Source organism: Vanessa cardui, chromosome W (genome assembly GCF_905220365.1).
Source record: "Vanessa cardui chromosome W, ilVanCard2.1, whole genome shotgun sequence".
Lineage (NCBI taxonomy): Eukaryota > Metazoa > Arthropoda > Insecta > Lepidoptera > Nymphalidae > Vanessa > Vanessa cardui.
The window spans coordinates 1032105-1050819 of NC_061153.1; the positions used below are offsets into that span (position 1 = coordinate 1032105).

Genomic DNA, 18715 nt, shown 5'->3' on the forward strand with positions numbered 1-18715 from the left:
AAGTTTGCTACTTATTACACCTTCCGAGTATGTTATTATTTTATTGTATGTGTATTTTAACTTGAAGGACAAGTCCTTGGTGGGCGGAATGTTTGTTCATTTAATATATTAATTTTATTTTAGTTCCTTAAGTCAATAATAGATGGCGCTGTATGCCAGTTAAATCGCGCTGTCAAGTTATTTTTCTTAGATCTTATACTCGGAAGCAATTTGTATCGGTGTATATAAAATTGAGGAAAATAAAGGAGTTTACATCAAGTGGTGTTGTGTTCCTTACTTTTTGAGTTCCCAAACACTAAAAATAAAATGAAAACTACTTCGGATATTATAAGTTCGGAGACAGGTAGATTGAAGTTTGATGCAGGGTAGTTATCCCTTGATTCAACGTTCGGACGTCGTCGACTGAGGTTGTGTTGAATTGTGCGATAAGATTTTACGATTGAAGATTTAAAACGACACCTGCTTGCCGGTTTTCGTTATCTCTGACGCGTAACATCTGGACTATTGGCTTTGTTTATCGGACACTTGTTTTGTTTAAGGATTGGTCCTATTGTTGTTGTGGAATAGATCTTTTTAGATCTTAATTGTTTCAGTTTAATATTTATTATTGTATATAAATATTTTCGTTTGTTTTATTGTTTTGTTTATAGATGTTTTTCGTTTTCGGCGATGGACGTCGACACTGAGTTGTCGTCCGACGCCCTGGTTCGTAGAAAACGGCCTTATGGGGGCCTTGCTATTTATAACTCCGACTCTGAAACGGAGACGGAGATGAGGTTGGCTGCGAAGAGCAAGCCTGCGATTCGCGGCAAAACCGCGAAAGGACGGGGTAGTGGCCTCGCTCGGGCAAAGGCTGAGCTGAAAGCCAAGGCCAGCGAGGCCAGAGAGGAGGCTTTCGAGCGGTCCCTGCGTAGTCGGGCGTTTCGAAAGGACGCTCCACAGGTTGTCGTGGACTCCGAGGAATCCTCATCCTCGGATGTACACACCGAAGATCCCACGAAGATGGGAGCAGAGGAACTCCGGGCACAAGCTGGCCGAAGCGCAGCCCTAATTTTGGAGGTGGCCCAAAAGTCCACCAATTTAAAAGGTGGCTTTGCAAAGAGGCTGAAGGAGTCGGCGGCTGCACTACAGGGCATTGTAGACGCCTTAGCAGCTCGGACAGAAGCCGAGGAGACGCAAAAGCTCCGTGCCGATAATGGCCGCCTGCGCAAAGAGGTGGACAGCCTCAAGGCCGAGGTAAAGGCTCATCGCCGCGAGTTTGCAGAAATGCGGACCAAGGTGGCAGGGGCAAGTGATGCTTCCGGCTCGGCACAGGATGCTCAAATGGAGAGATTTAAAGCCTCCATAATTTCTTCGGTCGGCGACATGATCAACGCACGGTTTGCCGCACTAGAGGAACGGTTGCCTCCCGCAAAAATACATCGCCCTCCGTTAGCTGCGGATAAGAGGCGGGAGGTGGCGCAGCAGAATGCTACGCCCTACACGCAGGCTGTCCAGCCTGCTCCACCGCCGAAAGCTGCACCCGCGCCAAAGCGGGCGCCACCTGCTGTTCCGACGGCATCTATTGCTGGTCCCTCAGGCGTCCAGCCTACGTCGGAGATAATTCCGCCACAGATGGTCCAGGAGGTGTCCTGGTCCACTGTGGTTAAAAAGGGAAAGAAGGGAAAGCCGGCTTCCCTTCCGACTGTTGCAACCACCACAGTTGCGCCTATGGTGCCTAAGGCAGGACAAGCAACTAAGCCTAAGCTGTCCGCGCCTCGTACAGCTGCAGTGGTATTAACTCTGCAGCCGGAAGCGGAGAAGAAAGGCATCACGTATGCTCAGGTCTTGGAGCGCGCTGAGCAGAGCGTGAAACTCCAAGACCTTGGGATCAATGGTGGGCTCAAAGTTCGACGCTCAGCGACGGGGGCCAGAGTGTTGGAGCTGCCGAAAGCACAGACGGAACAGGCAGAGAAACTAGCCGACAAGCTCCGTACGGTGCTGGATGGAGTGGCCAACGTTGCTCGCCCCATAAGAAAGGTGGACATCAAGGTGACAGGGTTAGACGACTCCGTCACTAAAGATAAAATTATTGCCGCAGTCGTTCGCGAGGGGAGTTGCCCCGCTGAAACGGTAAGGTGCGGGGATATTTCACGAGGACCTGGTTCCATGGGTATGGTCTTCGTGTCTTGTCCAATAACTGCGGCAAAAAGCTGGCTGACACCGGTCGTCTTTTGGTTGGGTGGGGCTCGGCCAGAGTGTACGTGATGGAGCAGCGCCCTCTGCGCTGCTACAAGTGCATGGGTCTAGGCCATACAAGGTTGCTCTGCCCATTCAGTGCGGAACGAGGAAGCCTTTGCTACCGGTGCGGCGTTGATGGACACAAATCGTCTACATGTACCGGGAAGCTGCGCTGCGTAGTATGCGCAGACGCCGGCAAGCCCTCCGGGCACGTGATGGGGTCTAAAGAATGTAGCCCCCCCATCACGAAAGGTAAGGTGGCCCTCGCTACTCAGACTACCAATAACGTCGGACGACGCCAGGCTGAGGAGGAAGCTGCAATGTCAACATGAGCGCAGACTTCAGCTTCCTTCAGACGAATATCAACCACTGCGCCGGGGCTCAGGATCTTCTACTGCAGTCCATGGCGGAGTGGCAGGTAGACCTGGCGGTGGCCTGTGAACCCTACTACGTCCCTCCCCTACCTCACTGGCTGGGAGACTTGGACGACACCGTAGCGGTCCTCACGAGGAGCGGAACGGGGCCCCCCCTCTCAGTCATCGAAAGGGGTTCGGGCTACGTAGTCGTGGGGTGGGGGGAGTACGTCGTCGTCGGGACGTACTTCTCCCCTAACCGCAGCCTGGCTGAGTTCGAGACCTATCTCGGCTTGGTCAGAGCTGCGGTGGCCAGGCAGTCGCCGAAACCGATAATGGTTCTCGGCGACTTAAACGCGAAGTCGCGTGCCTGGGGTAACCCTGTCACGAATCCGCGAGGGAGGGCCGTCCAGGTGTGGGCCCTGCTCTCCAACCTGTCCCTTCTCAACAGGGGACAGGTTCACACCTGCGTTCGCCATCACGGGGGTTCCGTGGTGGACGTTTCGTTCGCCACTGCTGTCGTAGCACGCAGAGTGGTTGATTGGAGAGTGGAGGAGGAGGTGGAGACTCTATCGGATCACCGGTACATCCGATTTGAGATCTCCACTTCTCGCAGGCCGGCGGAACCCCAGAGGGCGCCGACCACGTTGCCGAGGTGGTCTCTCGGCCAGGTCGATCGAGAGCTGGTCAAGGAGGCCGCAATCGTGCAGCGGTGGGGTTCCGCAGCGAGGAGGGAGGGCGCCAGCGCAGAGGAGCTGGCAGGCCGGATGCGCAGTTCACTCAAGGAAGTCTGCGATGCGGCCATGCCTCGGACCCGGCGCAGAGTTCCGCGCCGACACGTATACTGGTGGTCGCCCGAAATCGCCGACCTTCGGGCGACGTGCTGTCGGGCACGGAGGGCCTACGTCCGCTGTCGAAGACGCAACGGCCTCGACACGGATTTGGAGGGACAGTTGCTGGACGCCTATCGCCAGCTGAAAAAAGAGCTGCAGCTGGCGATACGCAAGGCCAAGGAGAAGGCCAGGGAGGAACTTCTGGCGGGTCTCAATCGAGACCCGTGGGGGCGCCCGTACCGCGGTGTACGCGGGAAGTTCCGCACCCAAGGCGCCCCCGTCATCGAGTCGATGCCACCGGAACTCCTCCTTCGCCTGGTTGGGGAACTCTTCCCCCATCCAGGCGAGCACGTCCCTCCGCAGATGGCGCCCCGCTCCGTGACCGAAGACCCAGTGGTTTCACCACTGATTACGGAGCGGGAGATGGAGATGGCCCTCGGTCGCTTGAGGGCCAGGAAGACGGCGCCGGGTCCGGACGGGGTTCCAGGGCGTATTCTGTGCGACGCCCTGGAATACCTAGGTGCAAGGCTTCGGGAGCTATTCGACGAGTGTCTGTGCAGCGGGCAGTTTCCGAAGCCTTGGAAAGAAGGGAAGTTGGTCCTGTTGCCGAAGGAAGGTCGGCCGTTGGATTCCCCTTCGGCATACAGGCCAATTGTGCTGCTGAACGAGACAGGAAAACTCTTCGAGAAGGTCCTCGCAGCCCGTCTCGTTCAGCACCTCGAGGAGGTCGGTCCGGGTCTCTCGGAGGCGCAGTACGGATTCAGGGCGGGCCGATCGACAGTCGACGCCCTGAATGCCCTGAAGACTCGGACGACGGAAGCGGTGGCCCGGGGGCAGGTCGTCCTGGCTGTGTCGCTTGACGTGGCGAACGCCTTCAACAGTCTCCCTTTCGAGACGATACGGGAGGCACTCCGATACCATGGGGTGCCGACCTATCTGAGGAGACTGCTGGAGGCGTACCTCCAGGACAGGGAGATCCTCTGGGCGGGGGTCGATGGGAGGATCGTCCGGCATCGAGTGGGCTGCGGCGTTCCACAGGGGTCGGTCCTCGGCCCAATTCTATGGAACGTCGGTTTCGACTGGCTCCTGCGGGCTCCCGTCCTTCCCGGGATGGGGGTGTTGTGTTATGCTGACGACACTCTCGTCACGGCGATTGGACGGGACTTCCGGGAGGCGGCTCGCCTTGCCGAAGTCGGAACGGCTCTCACCGTGGACCGCATGGGAATGCTGGGCTTGAGGGTCTCCATATCCAAAACGGAGGCCCTCCTCTTTCACGGTCCACGAAAAGGACCCCCACGAGGGGCGAGTATCACCGTCCAGGGGACGGTTATCAATGTGCAGGCCCAGATGAAGTATCTGGGCCTGATCCTGAACGGACGATGGAGCTTCGGGCAGCATTTTGTTCATCTCAGCCCAAGGCTCATCAACGCCGCTGCCGCTCTTGGTCGCCTCCTTCCGAATGTGGGAGGGCCGGGGTCGCTATGCCGGCGTCTTTATTCCGGCGTAGTGAGGTCGATGGCGCTGTACGGTGCCCCGATCTGGATAGACGCCCTCACCGCTAAAAATTGGGCTCTGCTGCGAAAGCCGCAGAGGGTCATAGCGGTGAGAGGCATCAGAGGGTACCGTACGGTGTCGTGGACTGCGGCGACACTTCTCGCGGGCGATCCGCCCTGGGAGCTCCAGGCGGAGGTGCTCGCGGAAGTGTACCGGTTCCGGGTCGAGGCGAGGGACCGCGGCGACCGTCCAGGGTCGGCGGAGATCGGGCGGATCAGGGCTCTAGCCCAGCAAGCCCTGATCGCCCGATGGCAGGAGGATCTGGGGACTCCCACGGCGGGCCTAGCGACAGTGGAGGCGATCCGTCCCCACTTGAGTCGCTGGGTCGAGAGGAAGCACGGCACACTGTCGTATAGAATGACGCAGGTACTTACCGGACACGGATGCTTCGGTAAGTACCTGCACGGGATAGCGCGGCGGGAGGAGTCACCCTCCTGTCACGAGTGTGGTGCGCCAGTGGACACGGCGTACCACACCCTGTACGAGTGTGCTGCGTGGGGGCCCCAGAGGCACATCCTTGCGGCGACTATGGGCGGAGACCTCTCGCTACCGAGCGTTATCAACACCATGCTCGGTAGCGAGGTGTGCTGGTCAGAGATGCGCTCCTTCTGCGAAAGTGTCATGTCGCAGAAGGAAGCAGCGGAGCGGGAGCGGGAAAAAAATGCCGCCGCTGACTCGCTCCGCAGAAGACGACCGGGGAGAAGGAAAAGGCGCTACGCGCATCTTCTCCCTCCGCCTCAATAGGCGCCGTAGGGACCAGGGGGGGTCCCAGTACCCTGGGAATCCCCCCTAGCTGTTGAAGGCCCGTATAAGCGGGCCGACCGTCAGGGCGTCACGGTAGCATGCGTAAGCGATCCCGTGGCGTCCGCCGAAAGACGGAGAGGGTACCGCTGGTTTTTTAGTGGGTAAACCCGGTGTGCTTGGGCGCACTCGGCGTTCAGGGCTCCGGGGAGTCCCACACACCCCCCCACTTTCCATCACGTGGGGGAAGCGCGCAAAGCGTTTTTCCAGCGTAATAAAAAAAAAAAAAAAAGGGTAGTTATCCCTTAGTAATAATAATAATAAGTCTTTTTATTTGCTGTTTTACAATTAGTTGTTATTTATAATATTACAACAAAAATAATAAAAACAACCTAGACCTACCCTGTCCTGTCTACCCGTGACCACGAACGCTGTAAAGATCTCGAAACGTCGGGATGCCAAAAATAATTAATATACGCGATTCAATTTCGTTATAACTAGTTTTATTTCAATGTGTAATCGCGAAAATTTAAGACAACATCAAGTTCGGTTTGTCCTGAGTTCTTTGTATGCTCTTATTGAACTACCATAAGAAGCTGAAGATGTTTCACTATTGTTTCTTGTCGAAATTTTGCATAGTCTCTCCTGATATATTTATTAACCAATTTATATAGTGCGGACGTTCATTTTTTAATGAGCGCGTTTTGTTTTTAATTCTTTGTAGTTCTTGCCTTCTTTTTAATAATTTTAGCGTGCGTTCTTGTAGTATTTTATGTTTTTTATTTTCGTCTATATTTGATTTTGCCAGGATCATACTCTGCTGGATGGACTTTTTTATTCTGTCGTAGGAGATTTGCACCGGCTCGTTCTCTTGGCTGCAGGGTTGACTTGATGGTTCCAAAAGGAATTTTGATAGGTATTCTTTGTATTTTGTTATTTCATCTTTATTTTTAAGCATACTTGATTTATTATTTGTGAAATTGGTCCTATTTTTCTTTTGTGTTGTAAGTTTAACTTTACATCTGATAGGACGGTGGTCTGACGCATGATTTAGGTTCAAAACTTCTATATTTTGGATCAATTTTGGGTGATTTGATAGAATGTAATCAATCTCGTTCTTGTACTTTCCGTTTGGTGATCGCCAAGTCCATCTGCGGTTTTGTTTTTTCTTGAAACAGGTATTCATAATTGTAAGCTTATGCTGAAACGCGAAGTTAACAAGCCTTTGACCCCTATTGTTTCTTTCGTCACTTCCATATTGTTGCATTACCGTTTAGGTATTCGTTTTCTCCGGGGACTCCAACTTTTGCATTGAAGTCTCCCATTAGAATGATGTGGGCATGTGCTGTTTCAAAGGCCTTTTCAATGGTTTTATAAAATTCGTCAATTTCGTCTTCGTTTGCTAGTTTGGTAGGTGCGTATACTTGTATTATTGATGTCTTGCTACCTTCAATATTAATGTTGAGAGTTGCTACTCGTTCTGTTATTCCTATAAAGCTCTCTATATTGTTTTTCAGCGACTTGTTTATTTTTTTTTTTATTGTATAGGTTGGCGGACGAGCATATGGGCCACCTGATGGTAAGCGGTCACCATCACCCATAGACAATGATGCAGTAAGAAATATTAACTATTCCTTACATCGTCAGTGTGCCACCAACCTTGGGAACTAAGATGTTATGTCACTGTAGTTACACTGGCTCACTCACCCTTCAAACCGGAACACAACAGTACTGAGTACTGTTATTTGGCGGTAGAATAACTGATGAGTGGGTGGTACCTACCCAGACGGGCTTGCACAAAGCCCTACCACCAAGTAAATTACCATTATAAATCCCACCCCACATTTTCCGGGTGTAGATCCTATGTAGCAGAGTATAAAGGGTGTTGTGTTCTTCTATTTTGTTGGCCTGTCGTCTTACTTCCGAAATGCCCATAATATCATAGTTAATTTTACTTAGACATTCTTCCAATTCTAATAGTCGGTCATACGACGAAAGGGTTCTGACGTTGTATGTTATAATTTTTAATTTAAATATTGTGTGAATTTTCGAAATTTTTGAGGTTGAGTATGAGTTTTGTATATTTTGAGGGTTATGGTCGTAATCTTCCACGGTGACCAGCCGGGTTAGAAGATTGTTTGTGTTTTTTATTGATGCTTGTTTGGTTTTGGTATCGGTGTGACGAGAGGGGGATAGCTGCTATGCATTTTTATTCGTTGTATTTTTATTCAAAAAGCCCAGCATCCTTGGTTTTATAACTTCTTCTGTGGCACTATTTGACCTTGTTACCTTGATTTTTGAGCCGGACTGATGTTGTTTATTCTTTTTTGTTTTATTTTCTTGAACATGGACATTTTCAGGAGATATTGAGAGATTTCTCTTATTTCCTGTGTTCCTCTTATTGTCTAGTATTATAAGTTTATCGTACTTTATGATGGCAGTGTTTCCTTTTTCTCTCTCAATCTTTATTTGCTCTTGTAACTCTTTTCTTTTATTTAAAATATAACGCGGATAGTCTTCTTTTACGTTGTACGTTGTGTCTTTTATTTTATTTTTTTGTTTAAATATATAAATTTTCAATCCTAGATTAGAGAAAGTGGCAACAATTGGTCTAGGTCTTTCTACTTTTTTTTTCTATTCTCTTTATTTCTTGTATGTCTCTTCGTTCAATGTTTAAATCAAAGTATTTTTACAAGCTTTTATTTAACTTGCAATGTATGTTTGTTCGGGTGAAATCTTACAACTCAATTTTAAGGCACTTGCCCTCAACCGATTGGGCTGAAATTTGGTGAGCACGTTCAGTTCGGATGACAATGCATGATTAACAGTGTTACGTCATTCTAAATCCAACATGGCGGCATACCCATAATGGCGGACCAATTATTTTAATGCATTCCTACAATATGGGTAAAGGGCTAGCTGAGAGTAACTCGAAAAAAAAGCGACGTCACTTTTAATCCAATATGGCGGACTTCAGTTGGCGTTACTGTGCCACGATAAACATCGGCTCCGTAAAAAATATTAAAGAAATTATAGTAAAAGTTATTAAAAATGAACATAAACTATTATAGTAGTGAAATTAAGGTGTGATAATTAAGTGACATTGTTATCCAGTATTTTTGTATGCAAATTATTGTGTGTTAATCAATGAAAAACTGTAGTGTAATTCTAACGTACTTTTTCCATACCGATGTGGCGTCCCGCCACATTTAGTACTTTCATAAATAAATAAATTTTCATAATTATTTTCATAAATAAATAAGTAAATAAATAAATAATTACGTACAATAAAACATTCAACAAACAAACAAAGTTCCAACCGCGCGACGATAATTTTTATATTAGCTAGTGACGCGATGTTAGAAGCGATCGTACGATCGTGCGCCTCACTCCTTCGCCCCGCTGCCCACCTACCTCGGCAGCTAGCGGCCGGCGGAACGACGCGCGCGCCGCGCGGTCCCCAGTCGGATCTCGATCTCGATGCGCACCGCTTTGTTTACTTGCTTACGGCTTTCACGCACCTTGCACCTTTCACTGTTTGTTTCTTCCATCTGCTCGCGCTGTTACCCTAAGAACTATATCTTCTGTGTGTGTAGACTTATTGTGCTGTGTGATAGTAATAAGTGTAAAACAATAAACTGTTGATCATTCATTGTCTTATTTTATATACGCGTTCTCCATGTACTATTGAGAATAAAGTACTCACCACGCACCTCCAGACTACACCGAATATTAAAAAATAAATAAACATATATAAAATAACTACATATAAATAAAATAACACAAATAAACATATATAAAACAACTAAATAAACATACATAAAACGTCCCTAAAGTGACTAAACAGACAAAAAGTTGTGTATAATTACATAAACTTTATTAAAACAAAGCTAAAAGTGTACTAAAAATAAAAGTTAAGTGAAAAAATATTTTGGTTCTCAACTAAAAGGAACATCCCCCTCCCTCCCGGACGCCAACTAGAGTGGACGTGCAACTAGTTTTTTTACGTTTGTTTGTTACAAAATAATAAAAAACAAAAGTATTTTTTTAAATTTATTGTTTAAATCGCTAAAATAAAATAGGAGTGCATAAACCTCAGAAGGTGTAAGTAAAGTGATCGTGCAATACCGAAGCGCGTAACGTCTGCCTTCGTCCTGCTCGCACTTGAAAGGCGGATCTTACATACTGAATAATTTCTATCGCTCGCTGCTTCCCGTAGTAGTAGTTTTTGCGATGCCACTCAAGCGCACGCCACCGACACAGACAAATCGTTCACCATCGACGCTTCCCTCCGCCTCAGGTCCCTCGCTCGCCCAGCCGCTTGTACCGATACTACAACATGCAACATCGGACTCAGCGCTTGACAATATCACAACGCGTAATAAGCATAAGTTTATGAGCGATGAGGCAAATACAATGTGTGCTTTTATGGATGAGATGAAGAAAATATTTAATAATTTTACTGAAATCCAAGAAAAAAAACTTTCTTTAATTCAAAACACAGTGACAGAAATAAAACAACAAAATGATGATTTATTTAAATCATTAGAATTTTTAAGTACAAAATACGATCAGATGCGGGAAGAGATGGATAGTTATAAAAAAGAACATAAAGAGACAAAGAAATATGTAGATACTTTAAAAAAGCGAATTGAACAATTAGAAAGAAGAACGAAGACAAATGAAGTGGAAATACGCAATATTCCAAAACTTAATAACGAAGAAACCAAGCTTGATTTACATGGCAATTTTCAAAAAATTTGTTCCACTCTTGGTGTAGATATTATTCAAGAAGCTATAAATAATATATACAGAACCACAAAAAATGAAAGAAATAAGCCTATTATTGTGGATTTCATCAGCACTACTTATAAACAAAAGTTACTAAATGGGTTAAAATATATAACGGCCATCATCCTTCCGATAAACTTAGCACCAAACACCTACAAATAAACGGACCAGATAGACGTATCTTCATCTCCGAGTCACTTACCTTTAAAACAAAAAAAAATATTCCGTATGGTACGCGACTTCGCAAATGAAAATAACTATAAGTTTTGCTGGACATCTAACGGTATTGTGTATCTGAGGGAAAAAGAAGGCGCCAGAGCTCTGAAAATAGCCGATGAAAATGATCTTCCAAATATAAGTTCGAAGAGACAATGACTAGTCATTCAGTATACTATTTTATATTTATTACTAAATACATTGTTAATACTAACAACATTTGTATTAACAATGTATTTAGTGTGCTTCGTATTTTGAATGCAATATGTTAAGTTTTATAGTATTAAGTATTGATAATCTAAATAAAATATTCTCACTCTCATCCTACATACTACACACGTTTAGAATACACTCATCGCAAAACAAACACACACAAGATATATCCATACACTACCATATTACAAGCGCAAACCATATCGAAATAATAGTAACTATATTTGTAAAACTAATGGACTACACAGTATATTACACTTGGTCTCAGTCAATAATTATTTATAGCAATTTAAAAAATGGTATTAAAAATGCTATACTTCTAGTAAACATTGCACGTTTCACTAATTTAAGACTGATTAGCTCACCTAAAATATTCTGTAACATTAAAACTTACTTATGGCTACTACAAATAAAATATTTACAGAAGTTATAGATGATACAGATATTATTAAATGTGATCAATTACTGGACCCTAGCAAATGCTCGCAGGTATTAAATAGGTATTCTAGATTTAACACTAAAACACTATGCGTTCTTAGTCAGAATATCCGTAGTATAAATAAAAATCTAGACCGTATTCTAGTATTCTCATTGTATCTTGATATACAGGTCGATGTGTTTGTTTTAAGTGAATGTTGGACAAACATCAATTATGTGCCACCAACAATTGACAGCTATACTATATTCTACACAAAAAAAGCTATAATAAAAACGATGGAGTGGTAATATATGTTAGAGAATCAATAAAATGTAGTGTTTATGAACCGAAAACTTTAATTGACTGTAACTGCCTTGTAGTTAATATGGAAGATAAAATATCAATCATTTGTTTGTATAGATCACCAAGTTTTCAAAACCTAACAAATTTTCTAGACTCCATGGATAGGCTCTTACAGTCAATTAAGACTGTAAACATTATTCTTACAGGAGATGTCAACATTGATACCCTTAATCTTAATTCTAATGATACTAACGATTATTTGGAATTATTTGAATTGAATGCAGGGCATTAATGTGGCTACACGTACATCATCTAATACTTGTCTCGATCATTTCGTGGCAAAATGCCACTTCTCATGGCAAACTATCGTTTTTAAAGAAACAAATTTAACAGATCATTCGCCCATTTTATTTTATTCAAGCATGGTAGACTACAGAGAGTTAGATAATAAACCTCAGATTAAGGTCAATGTTGATTATATAGCTATACGATCCTATTTAAAAGATTGTTCATGGGATGATTATTACCAAAGTCTTGATGTAAACTGGTGTGCTAACTTTCTAATAAATCGAATACAATACACGTTAAAAACATATACGGTTTATAAAAAAGTTGCTAAACGGAAAAAACCCCTCAAGCCCTGGATTACCCTAGGAGTAATTAGGTCATTGCGTAAAAGAGACAGAATACATAAGCAGTTTAAAAAACACAATAGTGATCATTTCAAAACGCTATACATAACTTATCGAAACTGGTGTACTAAAATCGTTAAATCACTTAAACAAGAATACTATCAATTACAGTTGCAAAAAAATACTAAAAATAAAAAAGAAACTTGGCGAATCATCAAAGAAATTGGTAATTTAAATAATTTAACAAAAACATCATCTGATCTGCTTAAAATTAAGGACAACTATACAGACTCACTTAACGAAGTAAATAACTATTTTACTTCTATAGGATATAACTTGGCAAACAATACACTTAATAAGCTAAATAAAACTGAGACTGAATATAGCAACTAATGTTCAAACTAACAGTGACAATATATCGCATTCAATGTCACCTTTCTTGACGGATGTATATGAAGTTAGTTCAGTAATTTCGAACCTAAAGTCTAGATGTGCAACTGGCTGGGACAATACAAGTAATGATTATTTTAAAAAATTAAAAGATATACTTGCTGAACCTATCGTAGATCTATGTAATATTAGCTTCACAAATGGCGTTTTCCCTGACTTGTGTAAAAAAGCAATCGTATCTCCTATCTTTAAAACAGGTGCTACCAATGCCCCCTCCAATTATAGACCAATATCATTGCTCTCAACCTTGTCAAAAATCATTGAAAAATTAGTAAACAAGCGTTTAACAAAATATCTAGAGTCAAAAAATCTGCTGGCAAGTAATCAATATGGATTTAGGCCTCAAACTTCTACTGAAGATGCAGTGATGGAATTAACTTCAAAAATAATTAACCATCTTGATATGAGAAAGAGGTGCATTGGGGTATTCTTAGACCTACAGAAAGCATTCGACACAGTTTCAGTGCCTATTTTATTGAGTCGCCTTGAAAAGCTAGGTATTCGTGGAGTGGCACTAAATTGGTTCAAATATTATCTAAATAATCGTAGTCAAATTGTTAGGGTGAATGGAATAACGAGTGATTCTATGTCCTGTAATTACGGCATTCCTCAGGGCAGGGACCTTGGGCCCAACACTATTTCTAACGTATATTAACGATCTTTGTAAAATCAACTTAAATAATGGCGAATTAATAATGTTTGCTGACGACACCGTCCTAATCTTTCATGGATCAACTTGGGAAGATGTCAGAAGAACTGCTGAAAAAGGTTTATCCAAGGTTACTGCATGGCTAGAAAATTCATTATTATCCCTTAATATAAATAAAACGAAATATATATGTTTTTCTATAAACGAACTTGGTAGCCCGAACACTTCATTCACATTGAATACACACACATTTCCTTGTAATCTTCACACTAACACTCCACCTAATTGCAACTGCCCCTCTTTAAGCCGCGTTAAAACCATCAAATATCTTGGTATCATGATTGATGAACATTTAAAATGGGATTCTCATATATCTCTTATCTGTAGTCGTATAAGAAAACTAATTTTTGTTTTTAAAAACCTACGCACAGTAGTTAATTTTACCTTAATCATTAGAACATACAAAGCACTGGGAGAATCACTATTAAGTTATTGCATATGTGCTTGGGGAGGTGTTGCACAAGTGCATTTAACCAGACTAGAAAGAGCTCAGAGAGCAGTTTTAAAGTTACTTATGGCACTTCCAATTCGCCACCCAACCACACTATTGTATGATACAACTCAAGTATTGAATGTCCGTAAGCTATTCATATACCAAATAATGCGCAGATTCCATAGCAGTGAAGGTTTAATAACACAGATTAATGATAAAAGACTAAATAAATGTCCTGTTCCATTTTTTAGGACAGGATTTGCCCAAAGATCCTATAATTACCTAGCTCCTAGAATATATAACATATTACATGCCAAGCTTAACATTAGGAAATACACAAACAGACAATTGAAGCAATTCATTTTTAAGTACCTTTTGGATTTAAATGACACAAATGTAAACAGTTTATTTACCCCTTTAAAATTGAATTACATGCAACACACATACACACACACCAACACACACACACACACACACACACACACAACACACACACAAACATCCCTACCACACACACGTACCAAGACTAACATAAGCATGTACGTCTTATTTACTTTATTTTATATTTTGTATTGTTTCTTACATCCCACCTTATACATTTATTTTTATCTTTTGTTCATATAAACGGGAGTGGAGGCCTGGTGTCTTGTAGAACAGTTTATCTATTGCAAGTACCAGTCTTCACATTAATTAGCTGTTATGTAAATGTTACATTTGACTTTGTAAACTTTTTGTGAAGAAATAAATAAATATATTATTATTATTATTATTAATCACAGTCATCCGCAATTTAAAAAATATAAAATACGCCGTGAAAAAACTGAACAGTAATTTTGTATCATTTTACTAGACAGTGTTTGGTCTAAGGGTTCAAAATACTGCCGTGAGCTTTCACTAGTACGAGTTCAAATCCTTGTGAAGTTAAATAGAACATTTTTACTACATATTTATTCCAATTGATAAAATATTAATTTCTGTCCTACAAACTTGATACAATGAATATCTTTCAAAATATAACATTTCGACAAACACGTACTCAATCTTCGGCTAATAGGAGTACAACGAGTTTGAATCTAGATGGCAGCATCAATAGTTTAGCAAATATCTCTGCGGATGACAACAATATTGAGATGGATGAACTCAAACAAAAAATTAAATTTCTTACGACACGATTAAATGCACTACATGAAAAAATTAATAAATTAACTATTGAGAACAAGGAGTTTAAGGAAATCATAAATAAAATGTCAGAAAAGCTCGAACAACCTAAAACCAGCACTAAAATACTTTGTACATCGGACCTTGGACAATGATAAAAATATTGTAAATAATTATCAAAATAATAAAGAAAATATGCAGAACGTGATTGTAAATACACAACAAATAATCACATCTAAAACCGACTGCAATGATAAATATACAAAGAAAAAAGATAATAACATACAAATAAAGCGGAACAAAATATGTATTATAAGTGCAAACAAACCAAATAATATTTTATCACTTGCAGAGAAGAGATTCGAGAAAAGTCAAATTTGTCATTACTCTTACCCCTGTTGTGGAATACGCCAGCTCATAACAAATTTACACAAAAAATTACATGATTACACTATGGATGACCACTGCATTATTTTAATAGGAGAAGAAGATTTCAGGAAAACAAATAACTATTTGGATATAGTAATTGAAATAAGAAAAACTTTAGAATACATAAAAAATACTAATATCATATTGTGTATACCAACATACAAGTACAACTGCCCTAACCTGATATTTAATTGGAGAGTAGAAACTTTTAATAATCTACTGCACTTGGATGTTACTACACATAAGTATGCATATCTATTTGACTCTAATTTGAATTTATCCTGTGACTATACTATGTTTTCTAAATATACCGGCAGACTAAATAATGGTGGTATGAAAAATATTTTTGACAATATTTCAAAATTATTAAATAATACATCTAGTTCTAACACTCCTTCAAAATCCACATTAAATGTTGAAAATTTGTCCAAATCTGATTTTTTTCGTCTTTAACCATCTTTACATTATGCACCAGAATATTGCCGGACTATTAAATAAATGTATCATTATACTAACAGTTCACATCCAAGATTTATTATGTACAAAACAGATAGACTTAGATATAATATGCGTAACTGAGCACTTCATAATGTCTGGATATGAAAGTTTATTAAATATTCCCAATTACAAATTACGAGCTTGTTATACTAGAAATAACAAAAAACGTGGCGGTGCTTGTATATTAATTAAAAATAAACACGAATATAGAGAATTACTGGATATCATGGGATGTTCCATATCAGGTACAATTGAATGTTGTGCAATAGAATTAATAAAGCATAAGATAATAGTTATTTGTCTGTACAGACCTCCAAAGACTGTCAATATTAATATTCTCTATGAAAAATTAGATATTGTATTAAGAAAAGTATTTATAAAATTGTATTATGTGGAGATTTTAATATAGATACTCTCAAGAATAATAGACTTGCTCCGCTCATTTTCCTCGGCCCGATGCCGATATAAGCGGACGCATCCACGCGAGTGTTTAATAAGCAACCAGTTACTTTGACCCCTGCCTTACGGACAATTACGTCTGTATCGGTGTCTCGCATGACTGGCCATGTCTCTGCAGTTATGTTTTTTTATCTAAGCGATAAGCAACGACCAGTTTATGTTGAACTCTGTTATTCAAGCGTCCGATATATTATACGTGTCGAGTTAATCTGGTCATATATTAACAACGGAATCTTCGTGTTTACGAATACGTGGTGTATTTCTTGTTAGTTATTGAACTTAATATAATAACGGGCTTGTTTTTAAGAATAAATTGTGATTGCCAAAACGGAACATTGCAAAAAAAATAAGCTAAAATGCCGCTTCAACGCTCCCCGACATCTTCGAGCTCCTCAACTAGTACCCAGGTACAATCGGAACCTGATATTCCCACTAAAGTAGGAGAAGAAATTGAAAATTCCTTCGTGTCTGTAAGGCATAAGCGTCTACGTACTGACTCCCCGAAGAACCCAGACTGTTTCACCAACTTTAAAAATGAAATAAAAAGTATGCTTAGTTCTTGGAAAACTGAACAGAACTCAGTCCTCGCTTCCTGGAGGTCGGATCAAGAATCAGTCCTTAAGAAACTCGTATCTGATATCTCGGAAGTCAAGACAAAATGTATTAACATTGAGAAATCCAACGTAGAACTTGAGCGTTCCTTAGACTTTATTAATAAGCAGTATGAAGATCTGCAAATGAAAATAAAGCTACTGGAAACCGAAGCAAAGGAAAATAGGGACCATGTGTTACTGTTAGAGGCAAAAATTAACGAATTAAATCGTTTAACACGTCCGGCTACCATCAAAATCCGTAACATTCCTCAAAAAGACAATGAGACTACCTCGGACCTCATCAACATTGTTACAAATATTGGGACAGCTGTCAATAGTAACCTGCAAACAACGGACTTCCGTGATCTACACCGTGGATCTACAAAGCCTAATTCGACTAGTAATATTGTAGTAGAATTCACCTCCGTACAGAAAAAATATGATATACTTACAAAAGTTCGTAAATTTAATAAATCGCGGAAGCCAGCTAATAAGCTAAATACCCAACACATAGGCCTGCCTGGAGAAGTAAAGCCTTTCTACATAGATGAACTTCTGTCAGCCTCGACCAAAAAGCTACTCTTTACAGCCCGTCGTTTTGCGAAGGAGAATGAATACAGATTTTGTTGGACCGCGAATTCCAGGATATTCCTGCGCAAGGAGCAAGGATCGAAGCAAATCATGATCAAATCCGAGCAATGCCTACGAGATCTCAAAAATGATAAATGACTAGCACGTAACCCTGTTAAGTATTTCATAATTACTATTATAAGGTCTTTAAATTACCACACAAGCCCAACCACACTACACACGATACACACATCACATACTTACAAACACTCATTACAACATTTATTTCATTTATCACTCATTGCCGAAAACGCTTACAACAATATGCCTCGTAACCATTTTCTTACATATACCGATATCTACCTATATCTGGTACATTACCCCTTCTTGTCTTATATACATTGTGTACTATGTATCGTGTATACGTATACATATACATATGTGCATATATGCGCATGCATGTATGTACATATATGTGTAATATTATTGTATAAACCATTCCAATGAATAATCTAAATAAAATAACGAATGACCTAGACTTATTTAGTATTTCTAATAGTTATCAATGTTTACCGGATAAATGATTTCAGATATAAGGTAGCCCATCCAAGTACATTAAGAGCCTTCACGTTAATATTAGGAGCATAAATAAAAAATTTGATCAATTTGTTGCCTTTTTAAGCATACTTAAATTTGATACCGATATCCTTATTTCAAGCGAATGCTGGTTAAAAACAATACCACAACTTGATGGCTATGACTCTTATCACACCGTTAATAATAATTACTACAGAATGATGGGATCGTGATCTATGTTAGGCGCGAATTGAAGGTCTCAGTGTGGGAACCCAACTTTGAAGACGGTAACTGTCTGATATGCACTGTTGAAAATAAATTGTTCCCTCTCTTAGTAGGTTTTGTGACATTGCTATGATTGGCGATATAAACATAAACATAAAAGACCAAAGTAGTGACAAACGCTCACACTATTACCTCAATTCTACGGCAGGCATAGGATTGTTGACAGCACACACATATCCTACAAGATACAGATCATATCCTTTTAAAAACAATCTTGCATTCCAAAATCTTTGTCCTCGACTGCCCGATAACGGATCATTATCCTATCATGCTTTGTGTTG

General features: G+C 41.4%; 2 protein-coding genes across 2 annotated transcripts; both read left to right on the forward strand.

Moving 5' to 3' along the window:
• Positions 1–669: 669 nt before the first annotated feature.
• Positions 670–2247, forward strand: LOC124542794 (actin cytoskeleton-regulatory complex protein PAN1-like). Its single transcript, XM_047120682.1, has 2 exons — positions 670–1759; positions 2081–2247. Exons 1-2 carry the CDS (start codon positions 670–672, stop codon positions 2245–2247), a joined length of 1257 nt encoding a protein of 418 aa, XP_046976638.1.
• Positions 2248–2548: 301 nt separating this feature from the next.
• Positions 2549–3070, forward strand: LOC124542393 (the record flags this gene model as incomplete). The annotated part of the gene is made up of 1 exon (XM_047120351.1): positions 2549–3070. A coding segment is annotated over exon 1 (522 nt), but the record flags the coding sequence as incomplete, so codon positions are not given.
• Between the last annotated feature and the right edge of the window lie 15645 nt (positions 3071–18715).